The sequence below is a fragment of the Petaurus breviceps genome, unplaced genomic scaffold (assembly GCF_028583685.1).
Source record: "Petaurus breviceps papuanus isolate PSGF00001 unplaced genomic scaffold, PetGlider_PUasm1.0 38, whole genome shotgun sequence".
Taxonomy (NCBI): Eukaryota; Metazoa; Chordata; class Mammalia; order Diprotodontia; family Petauridae; genus Petaurus; species Petaurus breviceps.
In genome coordinates, this window is record NW_027186304.1 from 82,803,475 (window position 1) to 82,820,770 (window position 17,296).

The 17,296-nt window shown below is 33.9% G+C and overlaps 1 protein-coding gene across 3 annotated transcripts in view; it reads right to left on the reverse strand.

Moving 5' to 3' along the window:
- EYA1 (EYA transcriptional coactivator and phosphatase 1) overlaps positions 1 to 17,296 on the reverse strand; it is a 345,032-nt gene that overhangs the window by 149,530 nt on the left and 178,206 nt on the right. For 2 of the 3 annotated variants that reach the window (XM_069100110.1, XM_069100111.1), the window contains exons 2-3: positions 16,912 to 16,961; positions 14,949 to 15,076 (exon numbers count right to left, since the gene is read on the reverse strand). In XM_069100110.1, coding sequence (XP_068956211.1) covers positions 14,949 to 15,072 — 124 coding nt within the window. In that variant the 5' untranslated portion in view covers positions 15,073 to 15,076; positions 16,912 to 16,961. Of the gene's footprint in view, positions 1 to 13,667; positions 13,740 to 14,948; positions 15,077 to 16,911; positions 16,962 to 17,296 lie in introns of all 3 variants that reach the window. The other variant, XM_069100112.1, reaches the window with a different exon arrangement.

Below are 17,296 nucleotides of genomic sequence, written 5' to 3' on the forward strand. Positions count from 1 at the left end.
AGTGGACTACCAGTAAAACATTTATTGGCCAATATGAAGATAAGGCATACAGGTCAGATGTGAATGGAAAATGACAAAAGATGGAGATAGTCAATATCAGAGAGGTGGTGAAAAGGTAGGAACACTAATACATTTTGGGGGGAGCTGTGAATTGGTACAACCATTTGTAGCAGCAACCACACTGACATACCCAGGATGGCTGCTACCACAGGTTCTTAGATCTGCTTTACTAGGAAAAATAACTGTTTAAGGGGTCAACAATCTTTTTTCAATTATATTCACTAGTTCAGGGAAAAAGTCAGCACCCTGAACTTCTGAGAAAATACAAGCACAGAAATAAAAACCAACAGGCTCTGACTGCCTGAATCAACTATGTACTTTACATACATCCCTGAATTGAGAGAGCCTTTATATCTGAGCATTTAGGGACCTCTGAATGTATGGGCACTAAGAAAAGGAAATCACAAGATCCTTCTCATAAGTGAGCCCCCAAAGCAAAATAACAACTCAGAGTGTGTGTGTGTGTGTGTATATATACACACACACAGAGTGCATATATATAGACACTTTTCAGAGACAGAAGGCATCACAACCCTCTGGACTCTGCCTAATTAGAAATTAGCAAAAGGTGTGAAAGCCTTCCTACAAGCAAGCCTCCCCTAAGCAAGATTCCCTTTAATGGGCTCCAGGTGAGGCCTATTAATGGGCGGGGAAGATCTTACATACCATTAACATTACACCATTCTGGAAAGCAATTATAAGTTATTCAAACTGAATGCTAAAATGGTTATGTCCTTTGGACTAGAAAGTCCACTGCAAGGTATATACCCCAAGGGGGTAAGTGACAAAAAAGAAAGAATCCACATGTAATAAAATATTCAAATCAGAACTTTTTATGATAGCAAAGAACCAGAAATAAAATAGATGCCCACTGATTAGAGAATAACTAAACAAAAATGGTCTTTGAATATAATGAAATTTTATGTAGGAAACAATAAATACAAAGAAGCATGGACTAAATTATATTAGGATTTGATGCAAACAGAAATAAGCAGAACCAATTAAACAAAATGCACAAAGATTACAACAATAAAAATAGAACAATTACCACAAAACAATAAAAACTGAATGTTGTGAAATTATTTAAAGAATAACATTGGTCCCAAAGAAAAGCAATAAGATGACACCTTTTCCCCTCCTCAAAATTCCCTTACAGAGGGATCCACGTGTGTGGAACAGAATTATATAAAACATCAGATTTTTTTTTGGTGTGTTGATACATTTTGCTGATTTTTTTCCCTCATTACTGTTTTAAAAAAAACCGTAGACATAAGAATAGCTCTCTAGAAGTGGAGAAAGATAGAGGGAAATATATGTCAGCTATATAATTTACATATTGCCTATTTATGTAAGCAATGTAAAAATAAAACATATCAGTAAAATAATTTAAAAGGTATGGATGGATTGTAATGTATAGTGGTAGAGGGGGAACCCATACTGATGAGATCACACATCCATTGAAGCATCCTCAAGCCCTATTACCAGGTCAACAGGCAGATTCTATTTTATCATAGAAACAAAATTTCACAAATTACTGAGGCAGTAATACTGAGCAACCTTTCTACTCCCAAATGTCCAAATATTCATGTTGCCTAAGTGACTTTCTTCTCCATAGTGTTCTCCAACTTTTCCCCCTTAGCATCGGAGTAGAACATTTTGTGTTATTCTACTGTATTCTCAACTGAGAACGTGGCCTGAATGTTTTTAATTGTTAACAATAGAAATAGATGGTATCCTCAGATGCCCTAGAAACCTCTGTGTTATTGCTAACATAGCTCTAGCTTGCAGACATGAAAAGGAAGCTTATGAAATGTTCAGTTACTATTAATATGGACAGAATTCATGGGCATAAATGCAAAATTAAATTTGGATTAAATGGCATAAATACAGCATACATTCATAAGGGAATAGCCATTTTCAAGGATTTAAGAAAATAGTCCTTTAGAACCTTAGGATATTCTGCTATAGTTTGGTACAGAAAACTACAGTCTATAGTTTTATTTAAAATATTATCTTTAATTTTTATCTTTATAGATCTTTAAATATAAAATATCTTTAATATATATTAATAATCTTAATAATTTAATTATTTTATATTTTAATTTAAAATAATTTTAATAAAATATATTTAAATATAAAATATTTACTTTAAAATATTATCAGTTTTATGATTTAGCACTGATAAGGTGGATAAAAATGAATTTTCATAATTTTGTCATTATCCAAACATTCTTCTTGGTAAATTAAAAATATTAACTGACTTTAAAGGATGTCATAATATTTTTGAGTCTAGTGCTACAGATTTACACTAAATAGTAGGAATTTTTATATCAACGTTATGTTGCCTCATTATCAGAAGGAGAAATAGTATAAGCATTTCTAATTCATATTTCATTAGAATAAAAATGATTTCACAAAATGGAATAAGTATGTGTGTACGTGTATGTGTATATATCTTTATCATCATCATCATGAACAATGTTTCATTGAATATTTCCCTGGGCAATAACAGGACAGGGCTAAAATAAAAACTGAAGACCCTCCCTGCCAATGCCTGGCAAATTAAAATGTACAGAAAAATAATGAGCATGCTTTAGAAGTTACTTTTTCTGCAAAAATGCATTACAGGTTTTTTAATGCCTTTATAAGACACATATTAGGAGCTTACCAGAAGTCTCTTTCAGCATTATGATCAATAAAAATAATTATAATAAGACATTTCTATGGGACTTTAAAATCTGAAAAGAACATTCTTTAAAACTACTCTGGGATGTAGGCTGTACAAATATGATTTTGCCTCTTTTTTATAGGTGAGGAAACTTAAGGTAGACCAGTTAAATGGCTTGATCTTTATCATATGGTTAATAGACATCGAACTGGGGGTTCAGTCTAGATTTCCTGATTCCAATTCCAGGATTCTTTCTGCTACATCATAGAATATCAATATACAATAAAACAATTTAAGGTAACAAGCTGAGAATTTTTTGACTTAAAAATGCAATAGGCATATATGCCCCATGTTTTTCATAGCTAAGGATTTGGTAGGGATATGCTTTAAAATTATCATAATGTTCAGAGACATTGTCTCATTTTTCCATTTAATAAATGGTACCTCAAAGACAAAGTAAGTTTAATTTTCAAGGACTCAAAGGCATTATATTGGTATCTCCTAGGCAGAATATACGGTCACCAGGAGCATGTTTATGTCATCTATGACCACTGGAGGAAAACTAACAGTCATTTGAATAGTCTTGATTTGCTTGTTCAATCTGATGCCTTGGTGAACTTCAAAAAATTTCTGAAGGCAAATTCAGAGGAGAAAGTGTAAACGGACTAATTTAATTAGAATATTTTCTGAGATTGAAAGAATTTTGAGAGTTGCTGTTATCACACTTTTCTTCTTAATGCACAATGCTTCTACTATAGTCAAATTCCTATGGCTCACCATGGTTCTCTAAGGCTGTACCAGTGGAGTACAAACTTTGGTAAATCCTACCAAACACTAAAAACTTCAAGTATATGCCCCAGTATTAGGCTGTCTTCTGAAAACCACTCTAGTTATAAATTCATTAAGAAAGCAGCCTTCCAGGTGATGAATATTTTTGGGCACACCAATGCAGCAAAACCGTCTCCAAAGGCATGGAGAAATAGATATCCTCATAACCCACACTGAGAAAATAGTGACTTTGTCAGGAGCTCCTTCTCCTCAATTCCATTATCATATAAATCCTTGATATCAGCCTCCACATTCTCCTCCCTTTCTCTAGTTTTTGATAAAAAAGAAACCTAGTCATTATCAAGGCCAAACCTTCTACCTGTATCTTTGATCCCATTTCCTCCTGTCTGCCTTAAAAGCTTACCCTTTCAATAACTCTCAATTCCTTCATAATTTTAAATCTGTTCCCATCTTCTGGTGCCTTTCCTATTTCCTACAAATATGTTAAATTCCCCCACCCCACCCCCATTCTTAAAGGGAACATACACCCTCAAGACATACCATTCTATATCTTTTCTTCTTGTTACTGTTAGGTCTATAACGGTGGGCAAGGTCTGCACTCTTTGCCTCCTCTTTCTCTCTTTTCCCTTTCTCTTCTATTTGTTGCAATCTGACTTCTGATCTCAACACTCACCTGAAACTGCTGTCTCCAAGTTTATCAACAATCTCTAAATTACCAAATCAGACGGTGAATTGTCAGTATTCCTCCTTTTTTACCTCTTTGAAGCATTTCACATTGCCCCTTGCTTCTTTTGGGGGAATGATTCCTCCCCCCCTCCCCCCCACCCAATTATCATGCTACCCCTCTTCAGTCATCTCTGCTGGATCATGGTACATATTCTAGCTACCATATATGGGTATACCGCTGGGTTATGCCATAGGCTCTCATTCTCTTTCTTTATATCCTTCTTCAGAAATTCTGTCAGATCTGATAGGTTTAATCATCTTCTCTATGCCAAAGAATCCCATATCTTTAAGTATATCTATATCTCCACACATATAAATATACACTTATACATGTACAAATATAGCCACATGTATATAAATATATCCATATATACACTGTAGCTAGAGCTAGATACACACATATGGACATCTATCCGTATGCATGCATGCATAAAAGCATGCAAATCTAGGTGCTTTTCCAGATTCCATATTTGCATATACCTATTCGTCATTTGCAACTAGATGTCTCATAGGCATCTTGAAGCTTATCATGCCAAAAACAGGAATCATTATCTTTGCCCCTCAACATTCCTCTTTGCTTAACTTTTCTGATTCTGTTAAAGGGCAGAGCTGTCTTTCCAGTCAACCAGGTCAATGGTGAGCCATTCTCAATTTCTCAATCTTCCTTGCCCCTCATATTAAAATCAGTTGTCATGGTTGTCTGTTCTACTTTCATAAATTGTCTCAAATCTGTCTTCTCTCCATTCACATGATCCTCACCCTAGTTTAGATTTTGCCACCTCTTTTTTAAACCATTGCAATGGCTTCCTAATGGGTCTCAAGCTTCCCCAATATATTAGCCACATCAGAAACACCAGTGGCACCAAATTATGTATAGAATAAAAAAAAAATCATCTCCTTTGCTTGTCACTTAGAGCACTTCATTATCTGGTTTCAATTGACTTTTAAAGTCTTACTATGTTTTACTGGCATAATAACTGTTCCCCATACATAACATTCCATCTTCTGCCTCTATGTCTTGGAATGTCAGATTGACTCTAATCCAGGAATGCACTCTGTATGCCCTCTGCCTTGTAGAATTCTTAGCTCCCTTTAAGGCTCAGCTCATGTGCTACTTCCTATTTTGATCCCCAGAGTTGCTAGTATTCCCCTCAGAATTATTTTATATTTACATATGTGTCTAATTGACTGGAAGATAACTGAGGGTAGAGAGATTTTATTTGGTCTTTGGACCCCAAATGTTTAGCACAGTGCCTGAAACATAAATGTTTATAAATGCTATAGTGAATGAATCAACTGATAAAATAATACATCTTTCCAAGTACTGAAGTGATGTTCAATATTACTAGCCTACCCCAAATAGAAAAAAAATCTACCACTTATGAATATTATATTGGTATTGTTTAGACATTGTACAAATGGTATCTCTGTACCCCCAAGACATTCAAAGAAATAAAAGGAAGGTCTTTACTGTGTAAGGAAACAGCATCCTCTATAAAGAATTAATTTGAATATACAAATAAGAATTAAACCCCATGAAAAGTCCTAGTGGGGAAATAGGGAATGGAGATGGAACAGGTTTTTTTTTTTTCATACGGCATTACACATACTGATGAAACCAGAAATTCTACAAAGTAACAAGCAAGACTATTAAAATGAAAATAAAGTCAACTCAAAATGCGACATTTACACTTCCTTTTATTAGGCTCAGCATAGGAAGATGGCTAACAGAGTTAGAATGAAGTTAAAGCTTTGAAAGTGAGTAAAAGAGAAAGTCAATTTCCATATCTGATGCATTTTGAACTCTGTGTAGGAATATAAGTCCAGTCGTACCAAGGAGCCTCACTATAAACTATATTTTGGTTTCACCCCATGGAACAGATTCATAGAAAAAATGTCTTAAAATAAGACATTCTTTTGGTCTCAAGAGGTCACTGGATTGGGTACTGTACAAATCTGCTTTATGCTGTAGAATTATATTCTATAGCAGAAGGGGTTATAGTCAATTTTCAATTATTTTGCTCTAAATGGCATTGGGAGATGACAATAAGAATTTCAAATCTTTTAGCAATAAGGATATTAAGCTACAAAACATACACAAACACTAAACTTGCACAATTTGAATTTTCCTCCTACTTTTTTTAATATTGAAGAAATATCCCCATCAGGATAACAGTATAATCAAAAGCAGCTATGTTAATATGTTACAAATTAGAAATGTTTCTACCTTCAATATGTTTACCCTATGTCCACAGACACCAGATCCTACAAAGATTAAATGAATGAACAAATAATGATAATAAGCAACTGTTCCATGTACCTCAGGATATTTAATCACAAACATTTTAAACATGTTAACCTTTTAAAATTTATCCCGTGTTGTTCAATTGTTTTTTTTTTTTAGTCATGTCCAATTCTTTATGACCTTATTTGAGGTTTTCTTGGCAAAGATACTGGAATGGTTTTCCATTTCCTTCTCCAGCTCATTTTACAGATGAGGAAACTGAGGTAGATAGTGTTAAGTGACTTGCCCAGGGTCACACAGCTAATAAATGTCTGAGGCAGATAAGGAAGATAAGTTTTTCTGACTCCAGGACCAGTATGTTATCCATTGTGCCACTTAACTACCCTACCCGTCACTGTAGAAATCTGTATATGACAGCTTATTTGTTTATCCATTTATCCATTCATTTCTCTATCTATCTATCTATCTATCTATCTATCTATCTATCTATCTATCTATCTATCTATCTATCTATCGGTATGGTCATACCTAAATGAGAAAGCACTTAGAGTACTTCAAGTAGATGGAAGTATTTTTGTCATAATAAAACAACATGAGAAACAACAAATACATATAAATTTCTAGGAATTTATATTAAACTATGTTTAAAAAAATAAAAGAGGAGGTTTACTTAAAAAGTGTCTTAAATGTATCTTAGATAGTTAAAGAAAAGTAAGTCATGAAAATTAAATTAACCTATCATTCCTTCTACATGGAAACATATATAAAATTCATTTCAAAATGCATACAATTTGACCACTTAATTCAAGATTCTATCTGCATCATAGTATCAGAAACATGACATACCAACTCAGACATACACTTAAAATTACCATCAGAATCCTTCAAACCCTAGTGAAGCAGATGAGGATTTCAATTGCATCTAATTTGGCTTCTCTTAAATAAAAACTGTCAATTAACATGTTAAAAAGTAAGCAGTTTTTAAAATTTGATTTAATATTTATAGGGAAAACAAGAGAAAATTAATATTCAGAGCTCTTGGGTAAAGAGATAGCACTCCAAATTTATACATCAAAACCAATAATGTTAAATGGTCAATCTTAGGTCCAAACAGATGAATGACAACCAGAAATCTAAAGGAACAGCTGATTTATTGCCTCAAAATTAGTATAATAATAGAATTTTCATGTTAGGGGGGAAGAGAGGCTTCAAAAATCTCATTTTTTAGATGAAGAAAACATAGCCTAGGAAAGTTGTGGCATGACAGAGGTTGCACAGCCAGTTAGTGGAAGAGGTAGAACTAGAACTCAGGTTTCCTGATCCTCATTCCCTAAGTCACATCAAGTTGAGATGGTTAAGTAAACAAAAATCTTGTAATCACTAAAACCTAGTTTTATGCCAGAATTTGCTTCTCACACCTTGAAACAAACAACAGCAACAATGAAAATTCTTAGCCCCACTGCCAAGTGCGTCTTTGAGAATAAAACCAGATTTGAGAAAACCTTACAACCCCTGATATTCATCTATCATAAAATTAATTTTATTCCCAATTCTCCTACTATCTCCTTCACAGTCTGGACAGCTATCTTGTGCCTGATAACTTTTACACATCACTCATCTCTCCCCCTCCTCCCAGTCTTCCCTCACAATTTTGGAACTATGAACCATGATTAAGGTAACTGCCATTGTTCCTGGATGGTTAGTGGTAACATATTCTACTATGGACTCACTCACTATCTCTGTAACTTTTCAGACCAAAGCATCCCTTCTCAGGCCACCTCTTTATGTATCATCTCCGCCAGTAGAATTTAAGTTCCTTGAATTTCTCTCAAAAGAGCTTAAGCTCCTTAAGGACAAGGACTGTCTTTTCTTTTTATATTTGAATCTCCTGAGTTTAGTACAGTTTTGAGAACCTCTTAAGTACTTATTTGTAGCTTTCTTTAAAAAATTAATCATTCATAGCTAATATTTCATTGACTTCAAAGTTTACAAAACACTTTATTATATATCATACTATTTGATCCTAACAACAACTGTGGGGGATGTTCTTAATATCCACATTTTACAAATAAGGAAATTGAGGAAGGCAGAAGTTAAGTGATGTGCTGATGGTCAACTAATAATACTCAGAGAGAATTTGAACTCGGGTCTTCCTGACATCTAGCTATCTCACTCCCAAAAGCATACTTCTCAAGACTATGTCTTCATTTTGAGAAGTCTTACAAAAGTCCCACAAAAATGTTATAATGATACAACCTAGGTCTGTCATGGAAGATTAACTCTGTCAATCAAAGTGGTAATAGGAGCTACTTTCCCAACTTTCTACTGACCTCCCTATTAATTTTTCATTAGTCTTGTTTATTTATTGTTATTGTTTACAAGTACTACTAATAATAACAATACACTACCAACCACAACATTTATTAACATATTTAGAAAAATAATTCCACTTTAAATGGTTGATTCTAATACCAACTGAAATATTTGGGTTGCTTCCATTTTTTTTTTTTTTTGCCATGCATATTTTTTCTCTTCATTTCAGATTTTTAAAACTTGAGGAAACTCTTTTACCTGAAGTCTGTCTCTAAACTCAGGTTATGCCATCTTAATCATTAATGTACATGCACTCTTTGTGACTCTATTTAGGGTTTTCTTGACAATTGGAGTGGGCTGCCATTTCCTTTTCTAGCTCCTTTTATAGACAAGGAAATTGAGGCACAGGGTCAATTGCTTGTCCAGTGTCATATACCTAGTAAGTGTCTGAGGCCAAATTAGAAATCAAGAAGATGTCTTGATCCAGGCTCATTATCCACTGTGCCACTTAGCTGCCCCCATTTATTGAATATATTTACATACAATTTAAAGAATTCACTTTTACCATCCTAAAAGTATTCCTGCAACTTCGATTATATTCAACTATGATGTAATTTCATATAACATTTTAAATGATAGTTAACTTTTGTAAATGTCACTAATGCTAATTATTAAAACATTATTGGAGCGGCTAGGTGGTATAGTGAATAGAGCACAGGCCCTGGAATCAGGAGGACCTGAGTTCAAATTTGGCCTCTGACACTTAACACTTATTAGCCGTGTGACCTTGAGCAAGTCACTTAACCCCAATTGCCTTCCCCCCCTCCAAAAAGCAAAGAAAAAATCCCCCAAAACAAAACCAAAAGCTTATTAATATACTTATTTTTTAAGCAATTGGGGCTAAGTAACTTTCTCAAGGTTACATGGACAGTTATTTTGTGTGGGTGCCAATTATCTGAGGCCGGAACCAATCATGGGTGTCCTGACACCCGGACTGGTGCTCTTACTGTGCCACCTGGCTGCCCCAATTAATATACTTCTAGTACTTATTTAATGTATTATCTTATATACTAAATTTTCTTTTAATTGGCTGTTTATTTGGGGGACAGATTCTGGGTAGAGGATTCAATCAGGGTGATCTTGGGAGCCAGCATTACTTGGAAGTCATTATAGGATCAGAGATTTAGAACTAGAAGGGATCTTTAATGATCTGGTCCAAAATCTTAACTTTCAGATAAAAGAACTGGGGACCTGAGATGTTAGATAATTTTCCCATGTCATCGATGTGGTATATGGCATAAGTAGGATTAGAGTCATGGGTCCTTTCACCCTCTATCTAGGTTGCTTTTTCTTTTTAAAAAGTTTTCTTTTCTTTTACATCAGCTACATTTCCCAAGTGCCAATTCCTTTCCATTGCAGCACCAATGTTCCCTTAAGCTGTTTTCTTAATATGCAACTTTTTGGGGGAAGAGTTACAAATTAAGCTCTCACATTAAATAATTAAAAGTTCTTCAGATACATTTCCCCCATTATTTCCCCCAAGATCATAAAAAAAAATTATGTGGCACATTGTATAACAAGTTGCAAAATCCAAAATTTAATCAAATTTGCTTTAACTGTGTGATCTTGGGCCAGTCTCTTGACATATCTGTGTCTTAGCTTCATCATGGGTAAAATCAAGATGAGATTGAAAATTAAGGACATGTGCAGCTTGAAATTCAATGTAGTGTTAATAATAGTAGAGTAAGGAAGAGCATAAAGAAGTTGAGGTATATAAAAAGACAGCCTTCTCCATCAGTTTGCCACCCCAGTGACTACAGCACTTTCAGTATTGATATACTTGTTACGCGTACATGAAAAAAAACCTATGGAATATGTATTTGTACACACATATATAATATATATTACATACATGTATGTAATATATATATATATATATATATTTTACTAAGTCTAACTTGCCTTTAAAAAATTCTCATCATTTTCCCCTTTGTTCTATTCCCTCCCCTTTGACCTTTTTCTCCTGTGGCTAATACATGTCCTTATCTATTATTTCATTTTAATTCCAATCAGAACACAAATTAGAAAAATAATGGTAGTGATGATGATGTTAACAATTATAATGACAACAATAATAACAAGTAACACTCAGAAAAAATTAGGAACTGGAGGTGGTGGTGGTGGTGGGAGAATCTAAATAACAGTTAATCACGAGATACAGGTGGTAAGGTGGATCTATAGAGTTCTGGACTGGAGTCAAGAAGACTTGAGTTCAAATTTGACCTTAGACACTAGCTGTGTGACCCTGGGCAAGTCACTTAACCTCTGTTTTTTTTTTTCAATTTCCTCATATGGAGATAACAACAACACTTGTCTCCCAGGGTTGTTCTGACAATAAAATAATATAATGTTTGTAAAGTCCTTGCAAGCCTTGATTTGTAGACTTTACAGCATTGCAGAAATGCTGACTATTATTATTACCAAAAAAAACCAGCACTTATCTATTCCAAAAAAGATGAGACTAGAAGGGAAAAACACAGTATTTGAAATCATGGTTCCATGTCCTTTTTGTATTTATCTTTTTGATTGACCATGAAAATAGGCACTGACCTGTGTACTCAGGGCATAAAAGACATGTGTTGACCCCATAACCAGGGGCTACACATACAATGCAACACTCTGCTTTTCCTTTGCATTCCCTTATTTGTTTTTTTTTTCTGCTGAAGTGATGGTAGATGTTCTTGAAGACAAATACTTGTGTTTTCATTTTCTTGTAGAAAAAGTTAAGATAGGCATGAAAAGTGTAAAGGTAGACAAGATGAATGTGGGCAGAGCCAGTGTAAAAATGTGTAGTCTTTGCTGAGCTAATAAAGATTTTTGGAAATGATTTCCAAGGGTATTTCCAATTACCTTCCCAAATTTCTAAAAAACAAAACTATGTTGATCACTGGCATCTTCCTTCTTTCAAATCAATGTTTTGTTTTTGTTAAGGGCAGAAATTGACTTCTTGACTTTTTGTTTTTAGTAATAAGAGATTAAGATTTGGTTTTCTTGTTTTGTTTTCCAGTGTTCCATGTCATTATTATCCACAAGAGATTATAGTACTTTCCTGGATTGTTGTGAGGATAAAAAATGAGATAATATTTGCAAACCTCTCTGTAAACCTTAGAGAGAGATGAGAAAGGAGAGAAAAAGCATTTACATAGTACCTATTATATACCAGGCACTGTGCTAAGTGCTTTTATAAATATCATCTCATTTCATTTTATATCATATATAAATGCTAGCTATTATTATTATTATTATTGCTAACTGCAACATTCCTATTTGTTTTAAAACAGGTAAAAATAACAAGGAAGAAATAATACCAGAATGACAAGATCATAGAGAGAGGAGTGTTGGGTAACAATAACCTAACAACCCTTAATCTTCATTTTTCTAGAGTTCACTAAGAGAAATGAAGGAAACACATAATAGAAGAGGTAGGCATAATAAAAATAAAATAATTTTAATTCTAAATTGTATAAAAATAATGTTAAGCTTCAAATCCTCCAAAACTTTCTGAATAGTTTTATGCATGTTAGAATATAAACTATCCCCTGTCATTTTAAAGGACAGGTTGGTATGGCATATTCTGAAACACGAGGTCTATTCTTTCAAAGCAGTGTAGGTATCTAAAATCACACAGCTCAGCAGGATAACTAAACCATAGTGTGGGAAATCTATACTAAAAATGACAGTAATGACACATAAATATCAATCTACAAAGTCCCATTTTTTTTGTATTAGTACAAGATGTATCTGAAAATGTGTTGAGGAGCATCAGTTAATAGGATTTTTTTTTGAAAATTGTGTTTAAATTACTTTTTTTTTTTTAGGCAATCAGGTTTAGGTGAATTTTACCCAGGGTCACACAGCTAGTAAGTGTCTGAGGGCAGATTTGAACTCAGGTCCTCCTGACTTCAGGGCTGGTACTCTAATCCACTGTACCATTTAGCTGCCCTGAAATAGCCATTCTGAGGCAGGTATGTCTCCCTTATCACCTCCCTTTCCACTTTAGAATTTAGGAAATGAACTTAGGAATTCTAGATTATAGAGCAATGTTCAGTTAGCCTGTGGACTGAATTGGGATGGTAGGATCTCATGGTGTGTTGACTGTTCACAAAATCAAAATAACCTCCTGTTATACAAAATTTGTAAAGCTACACTTCTCCCAAAACACCTTCAAACTGCTGTAAAATGTGTGTGCTTAAAGAAGTTTACCATTCCACATGCAAGAAAAAGAGCAAACCACACATCACTACAATGCGGCACTCCAAAGAGAAAGTCACCACACACATAAGATATGTCCACACATATTTTGTAAGACTGTGTTTCAACAAAATTGTAGGAAAGTTGCTTTTTTAAAAAATTGCTTAGGTTTAATTGATTCATTAAGATCATTTCAACATATAGTTGAGGCTTTTTATTGATAGAGTTACATGATGAGTGGACTCAATTACTGAATAACTTAACAAACAAGAAACCTAAATATATTGTTTTTTAGTTGCTCATTGTGTCCACAGATGGGAGCCACAAGTCTATAAATCATAGACTTAAAAAAGTTGAAGTGATACACATCTAGCCACATAGACACAAAGTGTCACAGGCAGACTTTGAAACTAAGCCTTCTTGTTTCCAAGTCCTTATCCACCATTCACCAGACAGTATATAGACCTCCTCAAGGAGGTGGTTTATCCCAGCACATGAAATGACTAAGAAGGTTTAGAAGGGTTGCCCATTCTCTCTGTGATGTTTCTCCTACGCTCTCTGCCAGTATCTTTGAATGCCCACTAAAACCTGTGTGTTTGTGTTCACCACAGTCACACAAACCTGCAGTGGTCTGAGTACTCATATTTAAAAACCAGGCTGCAGTGTTGAGCAGAGTCATGTTGTCACCTGAAGGGAAAGGCCAAAAGAAAAACAAAAAGAAAACGAAAGCTGTTCGGCTTTGTGCTTGATGTCACATAAATTTATAAATTCTTTTGTATTCCTATAATTCATATAAATTAAGTTTAGGTAATTTTTTTTCCTAGTGTAAGTGGATAAAAAAGGTTTTTAGTTGGAAATTCATTATTTTTAAAGAAGATTTTTGTTTTATTTTTCTTAAGTTATGAAAGACAATTTAACAAGACATCATTTTAAATAAATCAATGAAAATTTTATTACTTAAAATCTTACTAAAAGTTTCTGTTGGGTACAAAAAATATAAGCTTCACATTATATGAGAAACAACTTATTTTATGTAACTATCTTATTTGTATTATAATGAATTATAGGAGGTACAGTTTCCTGAACTTCTATTGGAAACAAAATCTCTGCATTTACCAGTGTACAGAAATGTTAAGTTTTATAGATTACAGTGGCTCACTGTCTCTGCTCTTCTAGGGCCAGGGTAAACAAACAAAAGATACTTACATTAGGTGAGAGCAGAAATAAACAGTGTATTTATATAAACACACATTCATGATTCATGTTATTATAGCTAATGTATTCTATAATGCATCTATGTAAATGTTTAAATTTTTAAAATGCCCAAGGTTATCTAAAACAGGCAATCAGATATGGAATGCCACAGAAGAGTCAAACCTATGATTAGTTATTAAAATATGTATGCAACATTAATTTTAACTTCAATATATTACTAAACAAGTGATTTGACTTTTTATATATCCATGGCTTAAAGAATAGCAATAAATAATCAAAATATTTTATTATTTTAAAATCTCACAATTTACCCAAATTAGTTATATTTATTAAAGGGTAGCATAAAATAAGATAATTTGACATTTTTACCGCTCATTTAATTGAAAAATGGTCATGACCAGTTATTGATATTTAAGAATGAACAAAAATGGGATATAAGTAAAAATAATTAATAGCAATACTTTTCAGGCTATGCGAATGGACAATAACTCATCTTAGAATAATATAAGAAGTTAATTATTTGCAAATATCTCATTTTAGCAACTGGAAACTAAAAAAGCAACAGTGACATTCATGGACAATAACAATCAAACCATAGCAAAGTTTTTTTTTTTTTTAAAAAGGTCCATATTAACAAATGAAAATACTAGGTAAATAATAATCAGAAGGAAAAAAACTCACCTTCTGTGCCATTGGGTGTCATGGAATTGCTATTTATATGAGCGTTATCAAGCTTTGGACCACTGGGGGATTCACTACTACCACTTAGTCGGCTGTGTGGGCTGGTTAGATCCTGCATTTCCATAGACCTAAAGACAAGAAGTCTTCCATTTGACAGATGTATTAAATTCATAACACCACTCTTTAATATGCTTGCTACTTGATACCTCCTTTGAAATATCCTTACAGAAATTTTCCTTGTATTCTTTTTTTTTTCCCTTTGGTAATCCAAATAGTTGCCTTATGTTGTGACTTCTGCTAGCCCTATTATAATGTTAACAGCCAATGAGAGATATCAAAGCTTATATCCATGAGAGATCACGTTGTGGTTTTTTTTTTTTAAATGCTATTCAATCCCTACTTTACTCCACCCCAAACTGAACAAGTAGGTCTGTGGGTCACAGCTCAATACATCTATTTTTAAGGTTGAAAGAAGAAATTCAATCATGTTACAAAAACATCTAAATCCTGTTACAAAAATGTTTAAAAATACTTTTTTTTTTGCAAAAGGAAAATTACCTATGTATATACATAATGTAAAGGACCATCATTTTATTGTAGAGTATGCCCCAAAGAAGCAATAAATTAGCACTGTGTACTCCCTCATAATTTACCACCCAATTGTAATTTAATGGGTCTCCAAACCAAATAAAACACTTGAAGCCTACAGTCTAGTGACAGGGAATGAGATATTCCTGATGCATGTGTTTACTCTGGCAAACTACTTAATTGTTCCTCTGTTTCCCTTGAAACAAATGCAGCATTAAAACATTATTATGTCGGCTCACTTGTTTGCTTTGTGGATTATATACAGCGTGCCCAATTGAAAAGGGATAAGGCCAACATACAGGGAATCCATACAGGCATTAGACTGCCTTAGCACTTGCTAGTACCTCAGCTGTCATTTAGTCAGGGAAATAAGAACAATTCTACTTTAATGCTGTAATTTCACATTTTTACAATATAAAAACAGTTAAATTCCCTCTAAAAGTTCTTACATTCAGCAGTGAATTATTCTATAAAGGTACAGAAGCCACTAGTCATGTCACCATTATGGAACTGCCAATTTATATTTTGTAGTCTGTTAATAAAGGGGGTGGGTGAGAAGGGAGGATTTATTTTAAGTTACAAAAAAGCACAGCCACACACTGCTTTACTTTCCAATTAGCCAGTACTTCTAAAAATTTTTAACAATGCAAGTCCTCCTTCCTCAAAAGAGGACGTATATACAACAAATGCATAATATACACACTGTAGATATGCTGTTGTACAAGGTGTCCCAAAAGTCTTGGTGCAGCTTTAGGTTTTTTTTTTTTTTTTTAATAGCTTAAATTAGTATTAACATTAGTAGTTTAAAACTGCACTAAGACTTTTGGAACAGCTTGTACCTATGAAGCTGACACATGTATGTGTGTATATATATGCACATATGATGTTGATACTCTTTACTCTTCACCTACCAATTCAGAGCTACTGCAAGTTAAAATTTTAGCTAAAAATTTATAATCGATTATTCAGGGCCACTTAAAATATCCTCAACATTTCAATAGAAACTTTTAAAAACTTTAAAGTATTTTTTTCCTTTTAAAACTTATCACATTCACCTTCATTGCTGAATTCCTACCAGGATTTCTTTAAATCCATTTAATTCTCATCTATTTCAGTAGGTTACTCACTTACATGGACCTGCCAGATATTTACCACGATGAAATGATTATTGGCTCATAATGCTTTTTTTCAAGCTTAGTTTCTTATTCCATTTCTTCTTGCAAACAACAATCTTACACACACAGAAAACTGCTAAATGGCTTACAATGAAAACTTCTACTCTTAAAGGTAAGAAATTAAGAAACTGTATGTAAAAACTGAGGGGGATAATAAAGTGTCCTCTTCAATAAAAGCCCAATATCCATAATGCCCTTACCTGCAACTTGAGGAAACAGCAACATCTGAACTGGTTTGAGATTTTTGCACCTGTGGTCAGGGAGAAAAATTAGACGCTGTTGTTATTCTGCCTCAGTGTCCAGGCTTAATTATACAAAGCACATGGTTGAGGATGACAATACAGCCTTTAACCAAGAGGAAAAAAGGGGGGATATTGCAGCAGTGAAAGGCATATTGTCTATAAGTTGAAGTCTCAACTGTTGTTTCCTCTTGCAGGTCTATCCTCCTCCCCGTGTAAGGGGGAAGGCAGCCAAATGACGGGATAGTGATTCATCACTGGCCTATGACAGCTGCAAACTGGATTACCCCTCCCCCAATCAACATGCAAAGCAGCCTGGAGAAGGCAGCTTGGAAAGGGTGCCTAG